This window comes from Athene noctua, chromosome 5 (genome assembly GCF_965140245.1).
Source record: "Athene noctua chromosome 5, bAthNoc1.hap1.1, whole genome shotgun sequence".
NCBI classification, from domain to species: domain Eukaryota; kingdom Metazoa; phylum Chordata; class Aves; order Strigiformes; family Strigidae; genus Athene; species Athene noctua.
Genome location: NC_134041.1, coordinates 46,840,541 through 46,867,364, shown reverse-complemented (window position 1 = coordinate 46,867,364; position 26,824 = coordinate 46,840,541). Strand labels below are relative to the sequence as shown.

At 36.5% G+C, this 26,824-nt stretch overlaps 1 protein-coding gene across 2 annotated transcripts in view; it reads right to left on the bottom strand.

Annotated features, from left to right (window-relative positions):
* Positions 1-347: 347 nt before the first annotated feature.
* MAPK8 (mitogen-activated protein kinase 8) overlaps positions 348-26,824 on the bottom strand; it is a 52,375-nt gene continuing 25,898 nt past the window's right edge. The window contains exons 3-12 of one of the 2 annotated variants that reach the window (XM_074907382.1): positions 24,353-24,482; positions 23,071-23,129; positions 22,817-22,955; positions 17,892-18,057; positions 13,330-13,401; positions 10,781-10,963; positions 9,847-9,971; positions 8,444-8,507; positions 6,520-6,597; positions 348-5,514 (exon numbers count right to left, since the gene is read on the bottom strand). In XM_074907382.1, coding sequence (XP_074763483.1) covers positions 5,369-5,514; positions 6,520-6,597; positions 8,444-8,507; positions 9,847-9,971; positions 10,781-10,963; positions 13,330-13,401; positions 17,892-18,057; positions 22,817-22,955; positions 23,071-23,129; positions 24,353-24,482 — 1,162 coding nt within the window. In that variant the 3' untranslated portion in view covers positions 348-5,368. Of the gene's footprint in view, positions 5,515-6,519; positions 6,598-8,443; positions 8,508-9,846; positions 9,972-10,780; positions 10,964-12,908; positions 12,981-13,329; positions 13,402-17,891; positions 18,058-22,816; positions 22,956-23,070; positions 23,130-24,352; positions 24,483-26,824 lie in introns of both variants that reach the window. The other variant, XM_074907383.1, reaches the window with a different exon arrangement.

Here is a 26,824-nt window from a genome sequence, read left to right as displayed (position 1 = left end):
CATCGCTTACCTCTTCTGCAACGCGGGGTCTCAGCAGCTGTATTTCCAGAAAGAAGGTGGCTAGAGTTGGCAGCAGGGAAGTAAAAATGGATTCCAAGCAATCACAAACACACTTGGTATTAACAGTCTGTGGCACACACAAAGCCCACGGGAATGGAGTAATGGAAGAAACATGTCACTTTGCCCATGAGTGAGCTCATACACAAGACAGGAGTTTAAATACCGTTAAAAACTGATAGAATTCTCAGGTAGGACTGAAGCTAATAAGCTGCTAACTGCAGCCTCATTATGAAGTCAATGAAATCCATTCCAGCCTAGCAATGAAGAAGCCTAAATGCATAATGGTCAAACTTTTTTTTTCTTTTTTATTTAAAATATCATTATAACCAATTGACATACTAGATAACAATGTATACATTCCAGTGGTGCACATGTAATGACCTATGGCATGAATGAGTAAAAAAACCACAATGTTCTCAGTAATGCCCCACCAACAACTTACTTGGAGGGAATAAAGGAAAAGCAGGAAAAGGTATCAAATGTGGGGAAGAAAAAGAAGTTACAGTTTCCCCCAGTATTTTTAATGGTGCATCTTCCCCTTCATATTTCTTGGGACAAAATTAAGAATATACTTAAAAAGGGGCAGAAGGAATGATCACAATAATTAGGGGTTTTTTCTCAACTTTAGTAATAAAAGTTAAAGAACTCTCAAAAATAGACTAGATATTGGGCCTACAAAAGTAATTCATCTGTATGCAAAGCTTACCAAGAATTATTCCTTTTGTAAAATGTAAAGGATGAGCTGACATTACTAGTAAGCTATTTTTACCTACAAAACCAGACTACAGTAATAAAATCACCAATTTACAGCTAACACAATACTCTAGATGTACATTATTGTACACAAGCTATATATTACACATTAACATCTTACGTGAAATATTTAAGAAACATACTTAACTGATATTGTCTCAACATTGGCCAATAGGTTTATTTTTCTAAAGGAAGTGTATTTTTCTATTCACATTCAGTGTAGTTCCACTAGCAAGGGTTAGCTTTGCTTACTTAAGAAACGTAGAAAATTTGTGTGAGGTAGTTCAAGAAAACCTAGCTTAAATTTTAAACTGCAGAAGTAGAAACACAATGTGATCTGATTCATAACATGTTTCTGTAATGCAGAAATACCTAAAGAAGAGAAGGGAAGAGAACTTTTAAAATACCACTTTTATCCAGTGCCCTTAACTAAGAATAAATTAATTGAAAGTTTGGGTAGGCAGTAGAGTATCACCACATTTCTTCATTAAAATCCTCTTTCTAATCTACTGAAAAATGCAGCCAGCTCTCCTTCAAGTCCCCTCAAACTAAATATGTAAGAACCAAAACATTGATAGGAAAATAAAATGTAACAGCATGGACAAGCTGCTGTAAAAAGCATATAAAAACTTATCTTGAAACCGTAATTCACTTCCTTTAGCAACTTGAAACAGTAAGACCAAGCGTAAGCTGAACCATCTTCTGCACTTTCCCCCATAATCTTAATCGAGAAACATTTAGTGTCATAAACTTTGTATTACTGGCTGGGTAGGAACTATCCTCCTGTACTAGCTCTTTGTCTTTATGCAATGTTGTGATGAATGCCAAATACATTAATGCAGGGAATTATACTCATGCAAACGCCTGTCAAGGTGCCTAACTTTTGCTCTCTAACAAAACAGCCTGTGTTCAGAGAAGCAGTTTTCCATAAAACAAACCCATGTCAATAACACTCTACTTCCTTGGGCACTGAGGCAGTAGAGGGTGCTATTGCCACAACTACCTCAAATAAAGTTCACTATATCCTCCCCTAAATTCACACCTGTGTGCTGGCACAGGGCAGGGGGGGCTTACCATACAATTTATCCTGATACTATCTTTGAATCTAGCTGGGATTCCTATCCAGAAAGATACTACTGCATATAGCATGGTCAGGTTCTTCAAAACTAAAACCCCACCTACATAGGGAAAAGTGCCATGTCTGTTCAGTTTAGCAGAATAAATACAACAGAGGTGGTCTAAGGTTGTTCAGCTGAATGGGTATTGTTTTGGCAGTCCGGCTTCTCACACACTGACACACAAAACTCAAATCCTGACCCACTGTCTTGCATCAACAACAGACTTCACAGATCAGAGATGCAGCACAGAGCAATGGTACAAATTTCCCCCCATACTTCTATTTCAAATTCTTGAAGAACGTACTTCTACAGAAGGAGAGGAGCTATTTTATCCTTGATGCCTGCCACAGCTCTGACCAGAGAAGGTGGAAATTCATCTCATTATTACTGCCAACTTTTAACCTCACCTGACATAAGAAATCAGCTCACTGCAATTCATGCCTACCACTCCCAGTGGATTGGAATGGCCCTAGAAGAGGAAAGGTGCATGCACTTTAGTGAAGCCTGTTGTCATGAGAAGATTTTGGAATCACAGATGGAATAAAACTCAATACCTTAAGAATAAAAATGTACAGTGTATCAGTATATGATCCAACAATATAACAATAGACAAAGACAGATGAATTCTAGCTACCCATTTGTTTGCTATCTGTGGCAGTTCACAACTATTTCTGAAATAATTTTATATTCCAACAAATAAAAAGGGATCTTAAGACTAGTATGTTTTTGTGATAATTTGGTTACTGAATCTGATGTTCTTGTCTTTGAAATCTGCTATCACTTTAATTTGCCTAAAATAACAGCAACTAAAAAAAAAAAAAAAAAAAAAGAGCAACACTGCTATGAAGATGGTGCCAAAAGTGAACTCTAGGTTCCCACTGGCAAAAGCTCTGACCTTACTGAAATAATCCATTTAAAACACAGCTCACTCACACTGCAATGGGTTGCAGCGGACAGTCTCACCCATTCTTGAACCCCACTTTAAAAGAAGAAAAGCTTAATTCTCCTTAGAGCTTATTTATGAACTCAGTGAAGTTCTACTGTAGCACATTGTGGTAAAAGCCTAGTAACTATTCATTTGAAAAGCAATTTTTCTTTAGGACACTGGAAAGTGATAGCAAAAATTATTTCAAAGTTTCAGAATACTTCAATCATCACTTCAATCCACAGGGGCCCAAAATAAATTTAAATAGGAATTATATTTACCAATTTCTGTTCTTAACAGCACTTACAAGCATCAGAAGCTGATTTTATTTAGTCTTAACTTCATTATACTGGGCTGACCAGAGTATCTTTTGACCCTATATAGCAATGGAGTACTGTTGTATGACCAAAAATTTTGGCTTAATTCACAGCTTAAACCTTGATAAAAAATTACAAAATAGACTGTTCTGTTGGTCTTTTCTATGTTCCAGTGCTAGATGAATCCAAACGTGTCCTGCCTATTCTGAGGTAATACACAATTTGGCAGGATCCTGTAAAAATAATTGCCTTAACAAATGTGGTTTAGAAAGGCAATATTGAAATATTAGATACAAGTGAGAAAAGCAAAACTACACACACACAGCACTTACCAGCAGTCTAGCCAGGCCAGGAAAACAACTGTGCAGTTTATCAATTTAGTAATCTTTGAGACATTACCATTCCATGTAACCCTGTACGTTTTTTGAAAAGACATGTTAGATATTGAAAGCATTACTATCACTTCTGTTTTTCTGAAACTTACTGCAAAGACAAATTTTCCTTTTTCAATTAGAACTTCAAAAAGATACCTATTTAACCCAACAAGCAGAAGGAACCACACTGAAGAGCATCAGTCATTCCTGGATAACCTCTGTAGCCAGTTATATTATTTGCTTATGCTCTGCGCCTGGCAAGACTTCTGTATTTTTTTTAATGCTCATTTTTGTGAGCATTACTAATTTAAATTCCTCTTCACATTCTAATTCACTACACAAAAAATGCATCTATACAGGGCAATCAATTATACAGCCTAGCTTCACTAAAAATCTGCATTTACCAAAGGAATAAATTCTGAATGATTAACTCATAAATAAACTTAAGTCAGTTATACATAAATCATTCTGTAAATATAAAATGTAAACAGTTAAAATACTTCTGTGAGGAGCAGCACCATTTTACATGACTATTTAGTAACTGTTCTATATATTTCAATATATCTTTTGTTTAAAAAGTGTATTGAAACCTGGAGCTTCAGTGCTGAAAACTACTGAATATTTATAATTTAAAATGAACCATTATTAAGATTTCTGCTACACTGGTCTCATGGTGAAATGAAAGAGATAGGTATTAATTTATACAGCACTACTCCCTCCTTTGGATGGCATATATTGCTCACTTAATGCATTAGCTACAGAAATCCTGAGGTTCTCCTACCACTTAATGGTTTTTAGCAATCAGTTACTTTTGGTGGAGAAAGGATAGGTGAAGTTTTGCCCCCATTGCATTCATGTCATTCCCCCTTCTACCCCAAAAGCACTCGCCTTAGTAGACAAAACTAGTAAGAAACAAAACTCCCAAGAATCACATATTACATTAAAGTATAGCTACAGCATATTCATTTTCCCTCTTGGCAGTCTAGACATCCTGGATACACTTTGTTTCGTGTGTACAAAAACAGGCTACAAGCTAGAAGTAAACAGTTTATTGGCATCGCAATGTATTATTCATGAAGTATCCTCGTGTTTTATGGTGATCACAAGATTTGGCATGCCACAATTCTGCAGAAAACATCACATTATTTTGTTAGCCTAGATATTTCTGCAGCTTTGAAGATATGCTTTGCTTTCTTAAGTTCATAAAACCATTCAGATGAGGTTACTTTGCAAAGGTTGTATACCGTTTCTCTAAAAAAATTCACTAATTGTTGCTTTTGCTGAAGTATTGTAGGCATGTGGCCAAAATAAGAGGATTTTGTTCACTGCCAGCACCATAGTAGTATGCCGAAAACTACAGCTGGCTGAACTGAATTCTGTCCCCCTCCACCTGGACATGGACATATGACCAAGCATAAAACTTTGAAGGATATCATGAACAAAACATCTGGAATAAATTCTAATTAAAAAATTGAAAACCTATAAAATCTTAAATAATCATTATATGGTAATGACCACAACATTAATATGTGCTTCGATAAAACAAATCTTACAAATTCAGTAAAAAAAGATCAGCAGCATAATAGTAAAGCAAATATGCAGATTTTAAAACCACAATAAAAATTATCAGGTTTAATATTTTACAATTAATTACAGCAAAAAAAGTGGCTGCTTTTAACACAACTTAGTTTAAAATTACAGCACTTTATGATGAATTCTACAATTATTTTTGAAAAAACACTCAAAAATACCACCAAATTTTAAAGGTGCCCTATTAATGACTAAAAGGACCCCCCTCCCACCCCCCAAAAGACCAAGTAGTCATCTACAGCAACCCAGAGGTCCAGCTGAGGTTTCTAGACTGCTGTCTGTATCAGAAGCCAATGTTGGATCTGTTGACATTGAAGACACATCATTGACAGATGACGATGAAGATGGATGTTGAGAGCCATTGATCATTGCTGCACCTGTGCTATGAGAAACAAAACAGCAAATCAGTTGCAGATACAGTTGCACGGTTCAGTACTTGCATTAGTCTGTCTCTTCTAACAGTCATTATTTTCCCCTGTTTCGGCAAGTTTTAAGAAATGTGTCTCAATTCATTGTCAAAGTAAATAAACCCCAGAAGTCTTTAATGTGGGGCTTAATGAAGGGTATGTTAAGAACCACCAAACTCATACAGCACGACACCTGTCAAATTACAGTAAATGCTAATGGCTGAAGGCTAAAAATCACACAGACATAGTACTGCATAATACCAGAGCTTAAATACCCTACAAAATGTTGAGATCCAAAGCTAAAATGTATCTACATACTTTGATAAAGAAATAAGAGGTCTGTTTTTTTTCCCATCAGATCCTCCCCTTCAGGCTGGGCAATAGATGGTGTCCAGCGACATCACATACATTCAATCTCAGATAAGCAATAAAATTTTTCAGAGTCTGGACTTCAGTGAACTCTGAGCAGAGTCAGCAACAGCTGTCCAACTTCTGCCATCATTTTTCAACCGTGAAAATGGAGTCCTATCAATGGTCAATTAATGGGCACATTTTGCTGCAACAGTTTCTGAAAGTGTTCCATAAGTCTTCAACCTAGAAATCCTGTTTTAGTACTTAATAGATGTAAGTAGTGGTTATATTCTTACTTGAAATTATACCAGCTACACATTACACCTCTAACCAGATTATGGCAATAAAGTACTGGTAAATACCAAGATGTTTCTTGAGGACTGAAATGAATGAAGCATCAGTTACATGGAACAATAATAGAGGAATTTACCAAATTAGTAAAAAGAGATGTAAACACCATACATTCTATTCAAATAAGCAATATCACAAAGAGAATTCAAGAGGCTATTGGTCACTTAAGAGCCATATTTTTGAGACAGGTTACTACTGTATGTCTTGAACAGCTTTACTCCCTCCTGACCTACAACTCAACATAGCTTTGTATGTGCTTTTATTGTAACCAACCTAAAGGGGCTGGTTGTCCACGTATAACCCCATTCTTGGTTCTCTCCTCAAGGTCCATGACTTCCTTGTATATCAGCTCTGAAAATGCAGAGAAGGGAAGGCAAAAAATTAATTTTCAAACCCAAGACTGGATTAATATTTCCCATTAAAATACACACTTCAATTTCATAGGTTTCTTACTTTTCAGAATTAGTTTTGAACATCAGGCTGTAGGCTACAGAATAACTGGTAAGTGATATAAAAATGTACAATTCTTTCCTGTTGAAGCTACAATGGTCTGGCACTCTTAAGAACACAATGACATTGCTCTAAGACTCGTTTTACACACTGCTCGGGGACCTGAGGTTAAACTGAATCTTAATGACCACTCAGTGTTTAGCAGTGGCTTCTTTGGTACAGGTAAACTTGATCAGCAGTCTTCAAAGAAACAGGTAGGAACAAGCTCAAACAGCACTGACATCCTCCTGACACATGCGTGCCACTAAATTTCCTCAGCAACAACATCTAAAGGTCCAGATCACCATGAAATGGAATACAATATTGGCATATAAGTAGCAACTCCAAATGAAAGCAGCAACTTTTATCTTCCAGTTACAAAAGTTCCTCATCCTTAAACAGGTTAGAAGTGCTTGTAACATGAATCAATCATATACCCTCTATACTGGCCAGAAGGTTTCTAGGCTAATGACAGCTTCTTAGCCAGAATACTTCAGCTGTGAATCTACAGAAGTAACAATAGAAGGACTAAACGTGTTAAATACAACTCCTAAGAACTGACTGTCAGAATACTACTTCTTATCTGTCACTGGCAAACTAATGCAACATACAAACAGTTTGGAAGAAAAAGCTTTTAAGAATTATAATTTCAAGGGCGGTGGTAGTCTCAAAAAGTAAACTCCATATTGCTTGAAATGCCCTCAGCACATCTGTTTCAAAAGGGAAATGACTTTGCTTGGAAGGAGAATGGTGAGAGAATTTCCACAATTCTCTACATCTCTGCCTTTACAATTAAAATTCAGTTTCTAATAGAAAGCAACTTAAATCTGTGGTAGTACTATATTTACAGACTTGTGTCCATTACCGGCCAACACAATGAAACAATTCATGAAACCTTGTCCCTGTTTTTATGTCCTCTGGGGATAAAAAGGTTATACAGGTCTAATATCTCTTCCTAGATCTTTATAGTATGAAGTATTATATTGCTCAATGCACTAAATGCCTGCTTAAATACAACATTTATAGCCTGCACAGCAATCTGGATCTGCATTTTTTCTTAGCATGAGAACTTCTGCAATAATACCACAACTTCTAGAAGCAATTTCAAAATTAAGCACAAGCTTTACAAATAACAAAGATTATCCCTTTATCGTTTTACACCTCTTACATGACCAGGAAATACAGATGCTAAACCAGTACTGAACATTAAAGATGATGCTCTTGGAGGTACATCTCTTTATGTCATACTATGATCTGTTCCACACCTCAACCCAAGCTACTTTCTCAGGATCCCACAGCTCATAACCATTATCATCTCCCACACCAGCTGTAACTTCACTATCTCACCCAGTACTAACACTCCTTACATCTTCTACTGCTTCTACTTCAGACTTACATTGCTCAAATTCCTGCCTCTTTTTCAACTCTAGCAGTTTGTCCAGAAGAGTCACCCTCCCTAAAAATGCTGCCTTATGGATTGCAAAATGTGACTGAAATGAGCAGGTCTTAAGCTCACTACAAAGGTTCAGCACCTTTGCAGGAAATTTTTTAGTGTCCCAACAATCAAGAGGATGTGAAGCACTGATCTATTCATTCCAAGCAGTTTAAGTAAATACTATCCAGTTGCTCAGAAAAAACTCGGTAACAGTAATCATTGTGGTCCAGCCTACTCCCAAAAGACTTATTATACTTAAAATGCCCTTCTTACCTTTCCATTCTTCTATTGTGTGCTCCCTCTCATCTAACTGCTTATCTGGTATCTTTGGTGGAGGCTGAAAAACAAAACTAACTCATGATAAAGCAATCAAAAGGGATATAAAAATGGAGTAAATTAAAAATTAATGTAAGCACTCAGAATATGAACCCGATTTAAAAATACTGTATTTACATGGTCATATATTCTCTCATATTTGGGCTTGGCCTATTTTCCAGATGCTGCTACATGTTTTAAAGTTCTTCTGATTAACAGATTTGCTTACATTACTGTAATAATTAAAACAGAAACTGAACAGTCTGCTCCTAAGTGCAGCAGTCTCCAGCCTAAGCAGCCCTTTCTATCTGCTTACTATTAATTACTAAGTTTTCTCCCTAGCTATTATAGATCAGCAGAATTCTAATGGCACCATTTACATCAAAGCATCTTTTTCTATTCTTAGTGGGCCATCACCAACTACCTTTCTTCTAAAAAAACTACACTTTTCTCATGAGCTGAAATTGTCCAGAAATTAATTTTTTAAGAAAAAATTTCAATTAATCCCTTTGTTCATTAGTGTTAATAATTGAAAGCTTAAGATTTTGAACTCAGATATTGCTGAAACAATTTCTAGTTCAAGAGTACTATCAATTGCTACAAGTAATGAAAATATTTCTTTCGCCCAGGAGTGAATACCTCAGAGTCCTATCAAGAGCAACCAAACCACGCTGAAACAACTGAAATTCAATAAATTAGAAGACCATATAAAAGATTTCAGGTGCATTGCTACATGTCCAGGAGATAACATTGGATTATACATGAACACACACACAGATACAGGTACTTCAGTTTGTGCCAATTCATAATACTATTTCTAAAAAACATGTCTACTGATGTTAATAAAAATTATTATAGCTCAATTAAGCTTCTAATGAAATATGCAGTGTGGTGGTTTAAGCCCTGCCTGACCGGAGAGCATGTTGCTGTTGCCCCTCCCCCACACGCAGCCGGTCGGGCTGGCAGTGAGGCACAAACCCCGGGTTAAAATAAGAAGAAATTTAATACAACAGTGTGATAAACAATCTGAACAACAACAGTGGCAATGATAACAACAATAAACAGCAATAACAGCGAACAAGACAAGATATACAGAGAAATACCGCAAATGGTCAGGGAACAGCTTCCCGCCACACAGCCCACCAAAGAGAAAGTAAAAAAGGTTCCCTCCTGGACCTGTCAGCATGGTATGAATAACGCATCTGAAGATCCCTTCCCCCTCTCTCTCTGCTGGGGAAACTTAACCCTATCCTAGCTGAACCAGGACATGCAATAATCTTTCAAGCAGTTATATCAGGCATCACAACAAGTTTCCTTTAGTACTGTAGCTTCCTAATCAGAGACTTAAAAACAGAACTTACAGCTTCTGCTTCTGATGGATCATACCAAACATTGATGTATGGGTGCTGCAGGGCTTCATCCACAGAGATTCTTTTAGAAGCATCTATAACCAACATTTTTGATAACAAATCTCTTGCTTGACTTGCTGTAAAAGTGAATTTTTTTATTTAGCCTAGTGTCATATAGTGTATATAATACAGTATTTCAAAGCTCATAAGGAGAGGAGACCTGGAATACACAGTTTTAATATCTGTGCAACCCTCACAGGGTTTGGGGTTTAGGAAAATAGTCCATTTGATGGAAAGAAAGAAAACTGAAGAGAACACCACAGGTGGGAAAGGGGTTGGACATGTTTCACCATGTATTTTCAGCATACAGTACCCTTTTGTGTGACATCCTTTGGCAGTACAACCTTGTCTGGAATAGCAGTGGACAAGCACCTACTACTCCTCTCTTACAGTTTCATGGGAAAAAACTGTCATGTACTGTTAGTCACAGAAAATAAGGTGAGTCTGTGACTCCACTGACTAGGTGGCTTTTAGAACTAGTAAATTATTTCAGTAACTACAGGGTATCTCTGTATTATGAATATAAAAACCTTTATTTTCATCCCTAGAGAAAGATCTGCTCTGCCTACACAACTTCTATTCCACCTTCCCCCCACTCTTCTCTAAATCAAGTCGGCATCTGCCATGAAGAGGAATATATATATATATATATATATATTTACTTTCCTTTATAAAGATATCTCCAGAATAGGAGCTGTTTCAGAGATAAGAAAGCGGAGGTAAGCATATGCCAGCATGTTCATCCATTCCCAAGTTATAAATACTGTAATATTTAAATCCTTAGTGGGATTATTTTTACAATGAACAAAACCAAGACAGATTTATGTTCAGTAAATGACAGTTTTAAAATTTCTAAGATATACAACACACAGAAGATAGACCTTACCTTTAAGCTTATTGTGTTCAGAGTCAGCTGGGAAAAGGACATCTGGAAAGAGTTTTTCAAAACTATATCCAGCATATTTAGGTCTGTTCTCCACATAAGTTCGGACAGTAGGCTGTAATTTCTTCATAAATTCAGGGCATGGTGTTCCTAGCTGCTCTATAACTTTATTCCATTGATCAATATCTAAGGTTATGCAGCTAAGAAAAACACGGTGCTAATTTTCAGCTAAAAAGTTATGTTAAAACCACATGAAATAACCGAGGGAAAACACAGAAAATTATAATAAAATATCAAGTTCACCATCATTAATTAGGACTACCTTCTTAGACAAAACTGAAACAAAGCAAGACTATGATAGTGTAGTCAAGGCAACATGTATTTTACTCAAAATTGTAATTAACTAGCAAAGGATATACTTCTGAGAAACAGAGAAAATTAAAAGACTCACAAAATGTATTAAACAAATTTAAACAAAAGTGTTTGGGTTCTGGAGAAGAACTCACTTCCTAATCTGAACATGTATTCACAGTAGTCAAGCTACTACACATTACCAAGGCATTCATGAGAATTACCCCACGTGGATGCTTTATCCTTTGTTCTCATCTTGATACCTCAGCTCAGTCCTGGACTCACCCAAGTTAGTGATCTCTAACGACATGCAACACTGAACACCAGTGGGCACACAAAAGATTGAAATCTTGGCCCACACAGGTTAATGACAATTTTGTCAGAGACTTGAATACATAAGTTAAAGAGTTTCAGGGACACATAAGGAACATAACTGAAAATTTTACATAAGGTAAAGGGGAGATTGACCAGTTCACAGCAGAAGAATTTAATATGTGTTACTGAACAGGAAAACCCCAAAAACGTTTGGCTCATGAATTCCTAGTTGCAGATGGTTAGATACTGGGAGAGAGCTCAGGTAAAATTTTATGTATACTTATCTCACTCATACATTCTCCCAACTTTCTCTTTTTGCCTACTGCCAAAGACTGGGTAGTGGGTTACCTAAACCTTAAGCTGGATGTAGCAGGCCCCTCTTATGTTCTTAAAACTTAACAGCAGGCCTTTACATAAGGATTTTCAAGTTCTACAGTACTTCATACAGGTCTTGAAACAAAAGTATTTACACTGTATGGCACTGAGCCTAAACTGAAAAGCCATGCTAGCAAACCAGACGCACAAAGCTAAACATGGTACAGCTCATGCAATGACAGAGCTGTCTGAAAGTAAGGATGCCCTGGACCTCCTCATGGTGCCTCAAAATCTTCAGCCGATCTTCACCCCTAAACAGTACTATATCAATTATTAAAGAGTAACCTGCAGCAAAAGCAGAAAAGATTTCTGAAATCTAAAAAACTGGAGTGTAACTACAAATAAACAAGTAAGATTCACTAATTTTAGCAATGATCCAGAGGTTTCAAGCTCTATTTGCTTGGAGCAGACCCTTTGTCTGAAGTACTGTTCACAGGACAACCGATACAGATGCCACCAAGTCATACAGGGAATAGAAAAACACAAGTGCCAGATATTTCTGAAAGCTGTTTGCAGGATCATTTCTGCATACAAAAATATAAAAATCCAGAGTGTAACTAATGAACCTGGTTAGGATTTTTTTGTAAACGTTCCCTGTAAAATGTAAAAGAATAGTAACTGCTAACATGCTCAGGTACTAAACAAGATTGTAAGTTATTACATAAAAATGATATCCAAAGCAAAAGCCAATGCATGTGAAAAAGTAAAACACCTCCTAAAGAAAAAAAAAACCTGTCTTAAATGTGACAACATCCAAAAGCAATGGATAGACACTCTATCAAATTGGAAAGAGAAAAGAGAGGGGGGAAAAAGCCTGTTTGCCCAAGTGGTATTTTGTTCATCTTGCTTAGTATTAATCTCTAAAGACAGTCATACACATTAATGCTGTGTTGTGGTTTTGCTTTAAATGGTATAACTGTAGACATTTTTGCAGCTTCCTGGAACCAAAATAATAAACTTGAGAACTGTATTTTGAAAAGGCAGTTTAAAACCAGTATTTTAAAAATTAGAACCACCTCAATCTGGAACTATATTGCTACAGTATCTTTTGACTTTTTACAACTACATCCTAGGCCAAAGGTAAGGATACGATCTGTACCAGGAAATAAAACACCACCTTTGATCATTTCTCCCATGATGCACCCAACTGACCAAATGTCAACTGAAAACAAAATGCAATGACATTAACATAAAAGATAGTTATTAAAATAAAGTAAATAAAAATATCTAGACACACACACACACATGAAGTGACTATAAAAAAGCGTGTGTAATGAAAATGAGTGAAGGTGAATGTATGCTAACTACAGGACCAGCAGAGACTATGTCCTACTGCTAGGTGCAGCCTGAATATAAATGAAGTTCTTAATTTTTTTTAAGCGTATCACAAGAAAAATCCATGTTCATTTAATAAAAAAAAATTGTACAATATGCATTTTCATGACACAACATCAATAAAAAGGTTAATCACTTCCTAACTAATTCAACCTGCTGCAGCAGCACAAGGATACAGTCCCTTCCTGGAAAGAGGATTTTGTGGCAAACCATTTCGCCCATAATGCACCCCACAGACCATAAATCCACTATGTTTGTAGCACAAAAAGAAGGAAAAGCAAAGCAAACAGTCATTTAAAATTAAAAGAAGCATAATATGACTGCATCCTATAAACTGCAGAGACAGCACAGGAAGAGTAGCAAGTCTTTGTATTAATCAATGAAAACACTTTAAAATACACCATATATAAGGATTAGCTTTTAACTGTCTCAAATACAAGGCAGAAAAACATCCTTTTGTTTAACACGGTGCTAGATCAAGAGCTACAGTAGGGAAAGAGAGAGAGAGATACATACGAATCAAGTAAAGTCCTTCTCCAAACTTCGAGGCTTGCAAAGCTACCTCTGCCAATAGACTAGATTGGAGCACAAAAGGTATCTTTATTTCTTACAAGTAATTCCTCTGTAGTTGTAGGAATAATTTTAAAAGTAGCAGAGTAAACTGACTTTTAAAAATATTGCTTATCTAAATAGTTTATACTTTTAGGAGAAGTAACTGGTTATTATACGGGAATTATAGTCTGCCATCAAGTATTTCCTAAAAGTCAGATTACCATGCATCTCTCCCTCCCTTTAAATAAAAGGCAAACACAATCAGTAAAAGATCACTTAGAATTTTAGAGGATCAGTTAATGACAATATTAGTATGTTCCTAAAAGATTTTCAGTTTAAATTATTTATTTAAAAATATTTCTCCACTTATGCTGAAATAAAATCTTATACAAAAGAAAAACTCATAAGCAAATTTTTTTGTATGAAATACACATTTTCTACATTACCTTAAAATAAAACATTCAGAGGACATACTCAAAGATGCACAAGTTTTTTACAGGTATGCCAGTTTCTTTTCTGGTTGCTTTCAGAGATATTGTTAACTCTGTATGTAAAAATCCTCTTGAAGTCATAATAATGAAATTGTATTATTATGAATACTTTTATGTCAAACATGACACTGGAATTTCAATTAAGCAGATAAGAAGGGGATTTAAATAAGAACAATTGTTTATTAAAAATCACATGTAAAAGTTCTGAAGGAGCTCAACAATGTCAAGCAAACAACGTTGCTTCTTATTGAAAATATTCCTTCCTCCTTATTTATAAGTTCCTCTAAAATAGTATCTAAATCATATGATAGGAGATCATAGTTGTACATATTAATAGGTCAAAATTAAGGGCCTGGTTCATTTAAAAAATGATTGTCAACATTTTATGATTAGTAATGTTTTTTCTTTAAAAATTCTTTTCAAATATTTAAGAAAAGCACATATTCTTTGGCTTAGATATCCAAAGATTTGAAGCCAAGTTTTGCATTTGACTTTTAAAATAAAATTGTGAATGTTGACTTTTTTCACCTGCAAAATAATCAGCTGCCATCACAAACCAAAATATACCCAAATCTGTTCTAATTAGTTTGTGTCCAACATGATAAAAATGATACCCGTAATTACATGAAGAAGTCTGGGATGAGAAATAATGTGAGTCAGTGACTTATCTTCATGCCTCAGACACCAAATTACTTCAGAGATGAAGAAAAACACTCGAAAACATTCTTCTGATCACCCTACAAAACCAAACTTGTGATATTTGGGTGTGTTTTGATATGCCCCTTTCATTAATCACACAAAACCTATCTATTTATAGGTCTCTAACTTCCTAATGAATCTACACTAATTTGTACATGGAGGACTACTTCTGTGAACACTTCTATAGAAGACTGAGTAAAATCTCATTACAGATTTGAAAAATCTTTTTTAATATCTACTGCTTGTCATACAGAGTGTATTTTATTCTTAAAAACCCTGTTTGGAGTGAACTTAATATTTCCTATAATTCTAAGAGAAAAAATACCAAGTGAAAATGAAGTTCCAACCCAGTGCACAAATTAGGAAACCTAAAAGTAGTTGTTTCAGGGGGTTTGGGGCTTTCCTTGCTTTTCAGTGATTCCTTCCTGATAATCATGCACATAACTGCACATAAACCTAAATATGTTAAGGTATGTGTGCATGAAACAGTTTTGGTGTCCTTCACTTCTGAATTTCTTGAGTTTGCAAGGCCTGGTTTCTTAAACAGAATATACCCGAAGGTGCTTTATCTCCTTCAGTATGAAAACCTAAGTAGAATTCAACTCTATAAATAGTTTGTCTGAGATCTCTGCTAGTTTTTAAACAATTAAAGATTTCATATGTGTCATATAGTACCAAAAGAATACTACTCTGCAGTACGTATCTCAGTCATCAAAACATACTGCAATCCTCCCACATAAGTTCACATAAGTTCAGCAGGGCACTGAAATGGCATAAAGCTTCCAGATGTCCCTGTTCAATTAAACTGAATAATAACGTTAACCATTAGTTAGCTGACAATTTTCAATGTTCAGCTCTAAAATAAGTAAGTTAACTTTTAATGGGCTTAAAGGGCCAAAATAGGCATCAATGCAAACAGGTGAGGATGCTGGACAGCCCATGGTTCTTACTATAAGCACAACCTTGATACCTGCCGCCCCCACCTCTGCAGTCCTGCCTCCGTGTCAAGAGAGCTCCACAATGAGGAACTGATCAAGCAGTGATTGAGAAGAGTAACAGTTTATGTAGATAGTCTTTTAATGACAACAGTACATATGTCTTCTGACTCAGCTAGCCCACAGATTTACTTTTACATTCTTCAAAAGTGTGATTTTCAACACAACAATGATGTATTTGGCTTTGGGAAGACATGATAGTTTTTCATATGAAAGTAGATTTTTATATATGTTCTGCTGCACAACACAATTCATGTTTGCTTAAGAAGCAGGATTGTCACTAGCATGACAGGGTGCTCTAAAACACAACCTGTTTTAACTCCAATAATAACCTAAGCAACGTTTTAGTGGAAAGAATGTTTCACCCTTTTGCAACTCAAAATTACTTAAGAAAAAAAAAAAGTAATCTGGGAAACCTAAGTCAGAAAACTTGTGACTTCCACCATATCAATTCCTTCTGTAATGCTGCTGCATGACTCAGACTACAGCTTTAGGTTCTTTTATCTAGTGTCTCTTAACTGGTCAATGTAAAGTCTGGTGGGGAAAAAAAGGAAGACAAACTTAAATATATGCTTTCTACAAAACTTTAGCAGTTAAAAAAAATTTAAGCTTGCTCCACTCAACCTCTGACTTCTAAATTATGGGAAAAATATCACATCATGAAGGTCATCTGAAGGAATGTACATCCTCTCATGCACGCTAATGATCCGGAAAGAGACATAAACCACAGCCTTGCAAAAAAGATCTATTCTCATTCCTTTGAGCTGGCTTCTTTCATTGTCAGCACCAATAAAAGTTACTCTTCTTGGCTTTCACAAATCACAACAAAAATCAACTCTCTATGCACATAGCAGCTATCGCTTATACACAACCTGAAGTCACTTGCTGTAATGGTATGCAGTTGCCAGACAAGTTTGCAGACTATATTAAGAATTCTGAAAGGCAGAGCAAGCCCCAGTTGTGTCAGCAACCTGAGGAGCCACGCCTCACATCAGCAGCAAACAGCTAACAAAATCTCAAGCACCATGGCATCTCATGGGCCTTACTGGAGGACTAAGCAATAGAGAGTTTAAAATACCTTCAGCAAATGGTGACCTCTGTGCACTGTGCCTGCCTGAAGTGGAAACACCAGGTGAGCTGAACTGACCACAGTGACAGCAGATCAATGAAATGGCAGTAGAACTGGGGCCACTACAACAGATTTTCAGGAATGACATGTTACTTTGGTTTCCTGAAGGATACTGCAATTCAGGAAATGCAATGTACTTGATCATGTGTTTTCCTCAAATACTGTATCCTTTCCTTATTTTTTTGTAGAAGATACTGAGCGAAGGGCCACAGAGCGAGTATGAAGAGGAAAATATATGCAAGCAGAGGGAGAAAATAAACGAATTTCCTTGGAATTTGTCATAGACCTCAAAGAATCTATGATCCTTCATGACAGTACTTTCTGCATTGTCTCCTCATGTGTATTATTGAATTTTTCTTCAGCAACATTAAGAACTTAGTGTGACAGGTTTAAAGTAGGCTGGTTTTAATAAAAAGTAATGCCACAGTAGGTAGTTTTAACTTGTTTCTTCCTCAGTAGCCTTTAAGATCCCTACATCTGGAAGTGCTACAGTGAATATAGCTTTTTAAACAATAAATTTAGGACACTAAATTTACTGATGGATTACAACTTACATCCTCGTCAGGAATAAAGTAATATCAAAGTACGTAACACCTATTAAGAAAATATATTTCTAGTTCTTCCTGTATGAAATTTAATCTACCAACCAAGTTTTTTTAAAAAAACAAGGCCCTCAATTTCTTCTCCTATTAAATGCAAACATTTCTAATGGGTTGAGTTGAATAAAAGAATTGGTGTATCTAGAATCTGCATTTTAGTCACAAGGCTAATTTATAAAATTTCTGCAGCTTGAAAAAAACATTAACATGTAAAATGTGGTGTGCCAAACAAAAAAAATAAAGCTATGCCAAAGAAAGACTATATTTGCTGACCGTTTTCTTTGTATCCCATCCCTAGGATGACCTCTGGTGCTCTGTAGTAACGAGTCACTACATAAGGCGTCATCATAAAACTAGTTCCTGCAGTTCTGGCCAGTCCAAAGTCAAGAATCTTCAAAGTGCAGTCTGACTTTACTACTATATTACTGGGCTTTAAATCCTTTAAAAAGAAACATCATATATAACTGCTAAGATAAGCACAAAGTACTCTCTGGTTCACATTTTTAAAAGATAATACTGCTAACATTAAACCCCACATATACAACTACGTTACTGCTATAACGGCAGTTTCTTTTCCCCCTGCATTAATTCATGTGCATTCAGCAGACTACAGAATTAATTCCCCTATTGTGCTTGTAGATTTATATAGCAATTAAAGAAGGAAAATACAACCAGCATTACAAGTTATGTTAGCAATGTCTGAAATAAATTGAGGTTAGTAGGAAATGTTAGCTCTGAGGAAAGGTCTAGATACTGCTCACTGTTATTACTACTATGCAGAACATACATAACATGACAATTGCTGACATCTTTGATGCAATAATCATCTCGATATGAGAATTATTAAAATTATAACATGAATGTAAAACTCTTTGCTAGTTGAGGCTGTATTACCTCTTTTGAACCAATGCAGTTGTTTCTCTGAACAGGAAGGAAATCCCCAGGCTCATACAGATTAGGTTTCCCATTTAGGATTTGGGTTTATACTAATTTTGGTGACCAAACCCAAAAGCACACCATTGAAAAAGTGCCAGAAATTAACACAATAATTAAATTGGAGTGGAAATTGCCCTGATACAGCTTCAGATCATGTTATTTAGAAACTTCGTAACTGTATTCTCTTCACTTGAACCTTAAAACCACATTGACAATATTGGCTTTACAACATGTATTTACACAGACACTACAGAGGCATACTTGGTTGTTATCTCAGGGAGATCTTACACACATCTGAATGTCACAGAGCAAATATTACAGAGTAACTTCAGAGTAACTTTGTCATCATAAAACCACTCACAGCACACAGGCCAACATAGATAAGGCTTGGATCCTTTCTGCCTACACTCTACTAAGATTGAGAGAAAAATCTGATGTGGCAGAGGACTCCAGCATTTGAGCTGCAGGGATTTGATAAGCAGCACTATCTTCCACTGTTTCATAAGACTTAAAAGTGGCTATCTGCAAGATATATATAGTTTTCATATGTATTTGCATGGCTTTCAGCGAACTCCTCAGAAAGCTAGGAAAACTGCATTAAAGACAGAGAGGAAACCACAAAAAAGAGTTCTAGAACAACAGAATTTTAATGGCTCGAGTCCTGCATAGTTACATATTCACACATGCACTTCCAAATCACACACACAAAGCCTCTGCAGACAACTCTGGTTTGAAAGATTATCAAACGCCACAAATGAATTAAGTATTATAAGGCATTCCAGCTATTTAATATGCATGTTTCAGATTCTGCTACAATCCTGTTTATTCCTGCACACTTCTATTGTTTGGAGGATGTTCACTGCAGAATCTCTGGTGCATGCTCATAGTATTAACTATACTCATTCTCCCCAAAGCTGCAGGATTAACACTGAAAAGAGAGCTTCCCTCCGCAAGAGAAAACATCACTGCAAGGACAAAAAGCAAAAACTTACAGAGTAATGTCAATCCTTAATTTCTGAACATCATGTAGTTGTCATGAAGCCTAGGAACAAGTTGTAATTTGGAATACAGAACTGTCCTTCAAAATGATGGAGGTGAGAGTTGACTTACACTGCATCTAAATATACCTCTTATGTTTTAAATAAACACGTTGAGTCGACTCAAAAGCTCCTGTAAGACTCATCAAGTTAGTTAGGCTGTATAAATATATCCAGAACCTATAGCAGAAGATACCTAGCCTAACCTTGAAAATGTAAAATGTCAGCGCCTAAAAATCAGAGATTATTCATGGCTGTCTCTGCATTAACCAGTCAGGAGGGGCATCTCCCTTTTCCCTTTAAAAAGAAAGATTTGTGTGAAGGGCTTCCATAATTAGGCACCTTTGTTAAGTGCTCAAAATCAGGCAGAATACAATCTTTCAGAGCCTCCATGCAAGACTAATGAGACACTTTGTGTCCTTCAGCAAGTCAGTGAGGCACAACTCTGCAACGCTGATCATTCATCCTCCTCAGGCTGTGAAATATAAATGAATGTGTACTTCTACGCTTGCTGGAAACTCCATCTCTGCAAAATGTTTTGAACACAATAATGTTCATTTGCCAACATCTGTTAAAGCCAGTGTACAGCTTTAATCAAATCTTTACCGAGATCAAATCTTTATCCACTGATACGGCATTTAACTATGCCCCCTACACCTTTGAAGTGAAATGGTCTGAAACTCTTTGTGTTTGACCTCTGCCTTGTTCCGTGACTGTAGTTTGCTATGAGAAAAACCCTTATTTCTATGGCAGGCAGTATCCAGTGTTACAGGCACATATACAGACTGTTGTAATTTCAGTCATTCCGCCAGCTTTGAAACAGTTACTGAGATGCTGAGATTATCGCAGCTGTATTAGAAGCTGAAGAACCCAGTTAAAAACCATGTGAAACTACCAACACCAAAAAAAGCTTAAAGCTTTAGAAGACACTGAAGAAGTACACTAGATGCATAGCTAGAATGCTTCACAGGCAGCCACAGTTCTGCAGACGACCTTTAAGGAGTAACTAGTTTCGACAAAGTAATTAGCTTTAGACATGACAGACAGTGGTGCTGAAAGCCCAGAAGAGTGGTACAAAGGGTTACTATTGCAGCTACCTGGTCCATATGAGCTATGTCCCTTTTCAAGCATGTAATCTTTGTCTTCTGAGGTTTTGTTTAACATGTTCCACAGAGAAACGGGATTTTGATACTTTACACCTTGAACTATAGTGGCATAATGCAGACAGCGGGTAAGTAAGGCAAACGTTTTGCCTGACATACTTAATCTTCTAAGAAAATCTGAGAAGCTGTCAGCTGAAAATCTACCATGAAGCCATGCAAGTGAAATCTATCTGCCCATGTCCTTCAAAAGCATTCATGCATACATGTTACTGTTTACATAGCAATTGTATCTATAGTCTCTTTGGAATAGGTTACCCCTGCACTTCATATTACTGCACAATATGAAGCATTTCAAAGATCTCACCTGTACAGAGGCAGGATCTATCCTCAAAGCTGTCTTCACTCCTGCCTAACAACTACCTGCGTAGTAACTTCTTTTCTCTCAATGTATGACTTCTACAGGCTCAGTGGTTTCATGCCCACTTTATAGGAGTACAAACCACCCTTGAAGCACATGAAGTTTTAGAAGCTCCCTCCTGCCTGTGCTAAGACCTATAGGAAGAGATACTCTTACATTACCTACTCTAGCACGTCCATACAATATGTAGTTTTCGAAAAATAAAAAAGACCTACAAAAACCCACACCGTTAAACTTGCATAGCTAAGTACTAAAGAGACCAAAAAATGTGAAGCTGCATGTAAAACCATTATTTTGCCCCACAGGCACATGCATTAGGACACAAAGGGCTGCATAGTATGTCATATGCAATATAATATCACAACTGTGGGATGTGAAGTAACCTAGTTTTGCCTAGTATTCCCAGAATAATGCAAGAAGCCCACCAATCTGACTTAACTCCCACAGGCAGACCAAGAAGCATAGGGTGCAATGCCTGGTTGCAGGTGATGTTTCTACCTACCTTCCCTTGCCCATCTCTTTCAAACACAACAAGCAGTTCAAGGTAAACTGCACACAAGAAGGAAGCCTTCACCTTTCCCCTCTGAGCTCCTCACTGGAACAATTCAGCTGATGAGTACTAGAGCTAGCTGACCAAAGGGAAGCAGTGTCTGGCCATTCAAACCATATTCTCTATTCAAACATTTGTTCCAGTGCCCTTGTCGGAAAAACAGCACACTGAATGGGAGTGTCATATTGCCAGATCCAGTGTGTGGGCCATTCAAAACCCTGGTCACAAGAGGTGAACTACTGAACGGGACAAGCATCCTAACAGCAATTCCTGTGGTAACACTCAGAATTGCCATTTGTGATTTGCTTTGCTCTGTACATCATCCATGAGGAACTGTGTAGTACTTAAAGTATCACACATGAATAAGTTTAATTATATCTTCTGCATCATTTCAGAAATTAAGACTTTAAAAACTCTAAAAAAACTACAGTGAAAAATGTAGCACTGTAGAAATACAAGCTTACAATTTCTCCAAATAGCAGAGATTATATCTGAAAAGTTATAAGTAGACAATCTCAAGCAACCTTTACATTACATACAAATATATATGAGATGTTCAACTTGAACATGCAACCTTAAATTCACAATTTCTTGACTGGATTGCAACAGACACATGCCATTTAAAAAGTAATAGTATTGCCTGTGGACTGTCTGAATGCTCTGTGACACACAGGTGTATGAAGGTTCCACTGACAGGCCTTTATCATCATCTGTTTATCTGGAGATTTCAGATACTTATTCATTACTCTGCTAGTAGAAGAGCAAAATAAAATGGGCAGTTCTTTCAAAAGATGGGATTTCAGGCTTGGTTACCAAAACAATAAAGGCAGAGACACTTTCAGATATTCTTTCCTGCCATGACTACTAAAATAGAACATTACATAAAATTAGAGGAAGTAATGTAACTTACTGCAAAAATCTTTATTTGCTCTGTGCAGATGATTACCAAATGATTCAAACACTCAAAAGTTTCATTCCAGAATTACAGTGGAAAAAGCTAAGTGTGTGATGATCTCCTTTTAGCTTTTACTCTCTGCTTATGGGACAGGATATGGATCACCCTCTGTGCTCCTATTACTGAATTTTTTCTGTCTTTTCAATACTCAAGACAAAACCAGGTGCAATGCAAAATATACACAGTTAAATTCACTTACCCGATGTATAATTCCAGCTGAATGCAGATGTTTGATACCACACAGCATTTGATAAAGAAGATAGGACATTCGTTCATGGTCTAGCTCCATCTGAATCACTTGGCAGAGATTTGCATCCATGAGCTCCATCACTATGTAGCTTATGAAAAAAAAAATAAAATCAGATAATACTGCCATTTTATTGTGTTCTTTCCCTTGTTCATCTTTCTGTGTGAATATTTTTTAAATCAATTCTCAGTTCAAATCAGACTTACACATCTTGAAATTCTTCCAGGGATTTTTGTGGTGTGAACACATTCAATAGGCCGATTATCTGTAGAAAGGGGGAGAGAAAGTATAATTGTACCATAGCAATAGCAAAGTTGCAAAGTCAACATTTCAAAAACGATACCCAGTATTCTGATGCGAACCTCCTGGTACACACTGAAGCTCAAGATGCTCAGTGGCTCAATCTAATATGATGCTAATGATTTCAGGATTATTTTTCCTCCACAAATCACAAAGTAAAAACACTCTGTGCGTATTAGCAAGTTGATATTCAAAGCTTAAAACGTAAGGAAGTTAGTCAGTCTCACCCTGCCACCTACTTTCAGTTTGAAGAGATGGTAATATTTTTATTTCATGTGAGGAAAAATAAAAGTAAAAACTGACATAAGACTACCTAAGAGATACCATTTTGCCATTTACAGAGGTGAAGCAACACATGAAAAACATTTTCTTTGGAGCTGCTTTAGGACATTTCCCAGTTGCTACGAATGGATGGCATGTGCAGAAACAGATCAAGCTACTACTCTTGAAGAGTCAGACAGCCTTGCAATAGTTTATCAATATACAATTTATGCTATTAGGTAAAAATTCTTTCAGAGAATCCACATATAAACCATCTTTGTCTTATAAAAATACAAAATTCTCCCAAGTAGCTAAAAGACAGAGGAAGTCTTCTATGACTCCCTCCTTCCCTAGCAGCCAGGGGAAATTTTATCTTGCTGAAGGGGAACTAAGAGGGAAGGTGAGGAAGACTGCATACAGTTGTCTCTGAAGGAAGAAAATGGCCAATAGCAGCTCTGATAAATTTATCTCTTATTCTCTCCCCATTTCTGTGATCTGGTCTTCTCCATAGCTTCTTCAGCATCAGACAGTTCCTGTTGTCACACCACAACACTCCTAACTCCTTCATGCACCAGGAAAAAAAAAATTACTATGGCCTTTTCTCTCCTATTTCTCTAGCAGCAGCAACAGAAACAAGAATGCACTTACCACTAACGGTATTCTTATTTGCCAGCTGTTTGTAAAACGTAGCAATGTAACTGACCCCCTTCCTGAGTTTGATGGGGGTATTTAAAGACTGGCCAGGTATTAGAACTAGTCAATCATACCTCTTCTGTAAGATCCTTCTGCCCTGATCATGGAGATACAACCATACATGAAACCTTTACAATCTACAGAGGATGACATCCTCTGAAGTCACTTCTAAGATGTACAAAGAATTACCTTCTGGTTAATTCTTTAACATTTAAAGCAGGACACTGCACTCACATTTTTGTGATTAACACACTTCATAAGAACAAGCTCTCTGTAGGCTCTTTTAGCATGGGTTTGGTTCTGAAACGGTCGGCTTAATTTCTTGATTGCAACATTTCTTTCAAGGATGGCATCATAAGCTGCACTGTAATTAAAAATAACATTATTACATTCAGTGTCAAGAACATTTAAGCTGTGGCATTTGCCACCCTTTTCATATACCTTGTATCATGTCTGTAGATAAACCAGATCTTCAGTATTATTCAGCTTTAGCAAGTATAATAGCAACGTGCTCTTGGATGCTGAGCGATTCAAAACTTAGAAATATTTGCCAGCTTCATAGTATTAACACTTGACAACCTCCACAAAATGATGCAGGAACTCTGATTCCTAAAATGTCTTACTAAAGATACTGAGTTCTTGCCACTCGCTGGTACCCAAGAACAGACAGCCTAAAAAGATCCAACACATTTCAAACATAAAAAGCACATCAATTTTATGTAAAAACTTCACACTGAAAGAAAGGGAGAAAGAGAGTGGAAAACTAGGTTATGTAAAGGTCCCATGCACTTATGCAGCTGCTTAATATCCTCATGTCAATGAGAGCATCAATGTCAAGATGAAACAAAAAATAAACATTAGGGAAGCTTTAACATCTTGATGTCACTCGCTTTTACTTGGTAGAAAGAAAGAGTAACATTTTGTTTGCAGACTAATGCCAAGATTGTCATATGATTCAGTGACATACAATGACATACTGAATCAATTAAACAGTGGCTGTTTAACTGATGAAGACTGTTAACTGGGGACAACTCCCATATGTATCACATTTCCATGACAGGAAGGCATGGATTTTGTTTCCTGTAAGAGGTAATACAACAGCTGACTACCATGCAGACTCAGGAAATATTTATCAGTTACTAAAAAAGCCTCAGCAGGAAAAATACTGTTTTCTTGTCTCTTACCAAGAATGGTTCTCAAACCTAATGAAGAATATCACCAGTAAATGGTCAGCATCTACTAAATCCAGCCAGCTACTTCAAAAAAAAGCATGTTGTCTACATAGTATGTAGGCTTGAATAATTTTTTCTGGTTTGTTTGTTTTTGGTTTGTTTTTTTCCCCCCCCCCCATGCTAAAACCTCTAGTCACTATTGAAGAAAAAATGGCAACGGTATATACTGATAATTCTCTTTGGTTTACATTTTCCACTATCTTGAATTTCACCCACCTACCCACAAGATAAGAAATATTTTATGAAAGGGCGACAAAGAGGTGGTCAGGAAAGATTGCCAACATAGGAGTCCTGTACCAGTATTTAAACTTCTGCATCCCCAGTACACAACAGTAGCCTTAGAGCCTGTTTCAGTATTACATATGGTTGAGCCTTTAGGCCATCTATGTAGTACTCCTCTGAACCAAGTCGGATCAGGTTTTTTTAAAAAAAAGCAATCAAGCTAACAGAAAATCCAACCCAAATCACAAGAAAATTTAACCACATGAGCAATCCAGTCCTCCTCAGGGTAATCAGAATAGTTTAACTAAAAAAGCTTCATTTAACACTAGCAGCAATTACAGAATGACACATAATTACACGGTCACAGTTTTTGGACCTGAGGTCTAGGAGGGGCAGTAAATTTGAAAACCAGGCAGTAACATATGACTGGGAATCAGAGAGTAATAACATCTAAAGCTTTTGTAGGCATTTCTGTAGTAACTAAACAAAACTCAAACAACTGTGTATGCCCTCATTATATTAATACAAACTCAAACAAAATTCAGATCAGTTTTCCTGCTGCTGCTACCTACAGACCAAATAATCTTAATGTTAGAAGTTACCATTTTAAAAACAACTTTCTAGAGTACTGGCCTTCAAGTTTTCATTTGCACTAAGCACACTGTTTATTATTAACCCAGCTAAAACACATATATGAATTCAAAACTCACCCCTACCACACATTCTCTAAACACCGATCAAGACGAGATCAAGGCAGTAAAGAGGTTACAGGGAAAAGTATTTGAGAAGATTATGCTTTTCCCTACCTTCTTCTTCCTTAATGTTTCTTTTGTATTTTTATGTCCCTGGTTAGTGTCTTAAGAGTTACAATAAACTGAAAAACCTGCAATTTCCTGTGCCATCTACACTGTTCTCTAGAACATCCAAAAACCTTGCAAGAAGCTTAAACCAATATTTATCTTTGGGGCAATATCACTGCACAGGAAACAGTGCCTACAAGCAGCTAGTTGTCACCAATCTTAAATCAGTCAGACACTCTTCAGTCCACACAGCAGAGCTCTTATTCAAAGAATTATATTGTCAACTCGTATTTTCCTAAACTGCATCAGGTATTTACATATTATAATGACAGTCAGCATCACAAATGCTCACTACTTAGATAGATTATGAAACTAAGAGAAACAGGACCCTAACAAACCATTTCAAGAAATAAAAGCATTTACAAGCAGCAAATATTATACAGAGTATTTCT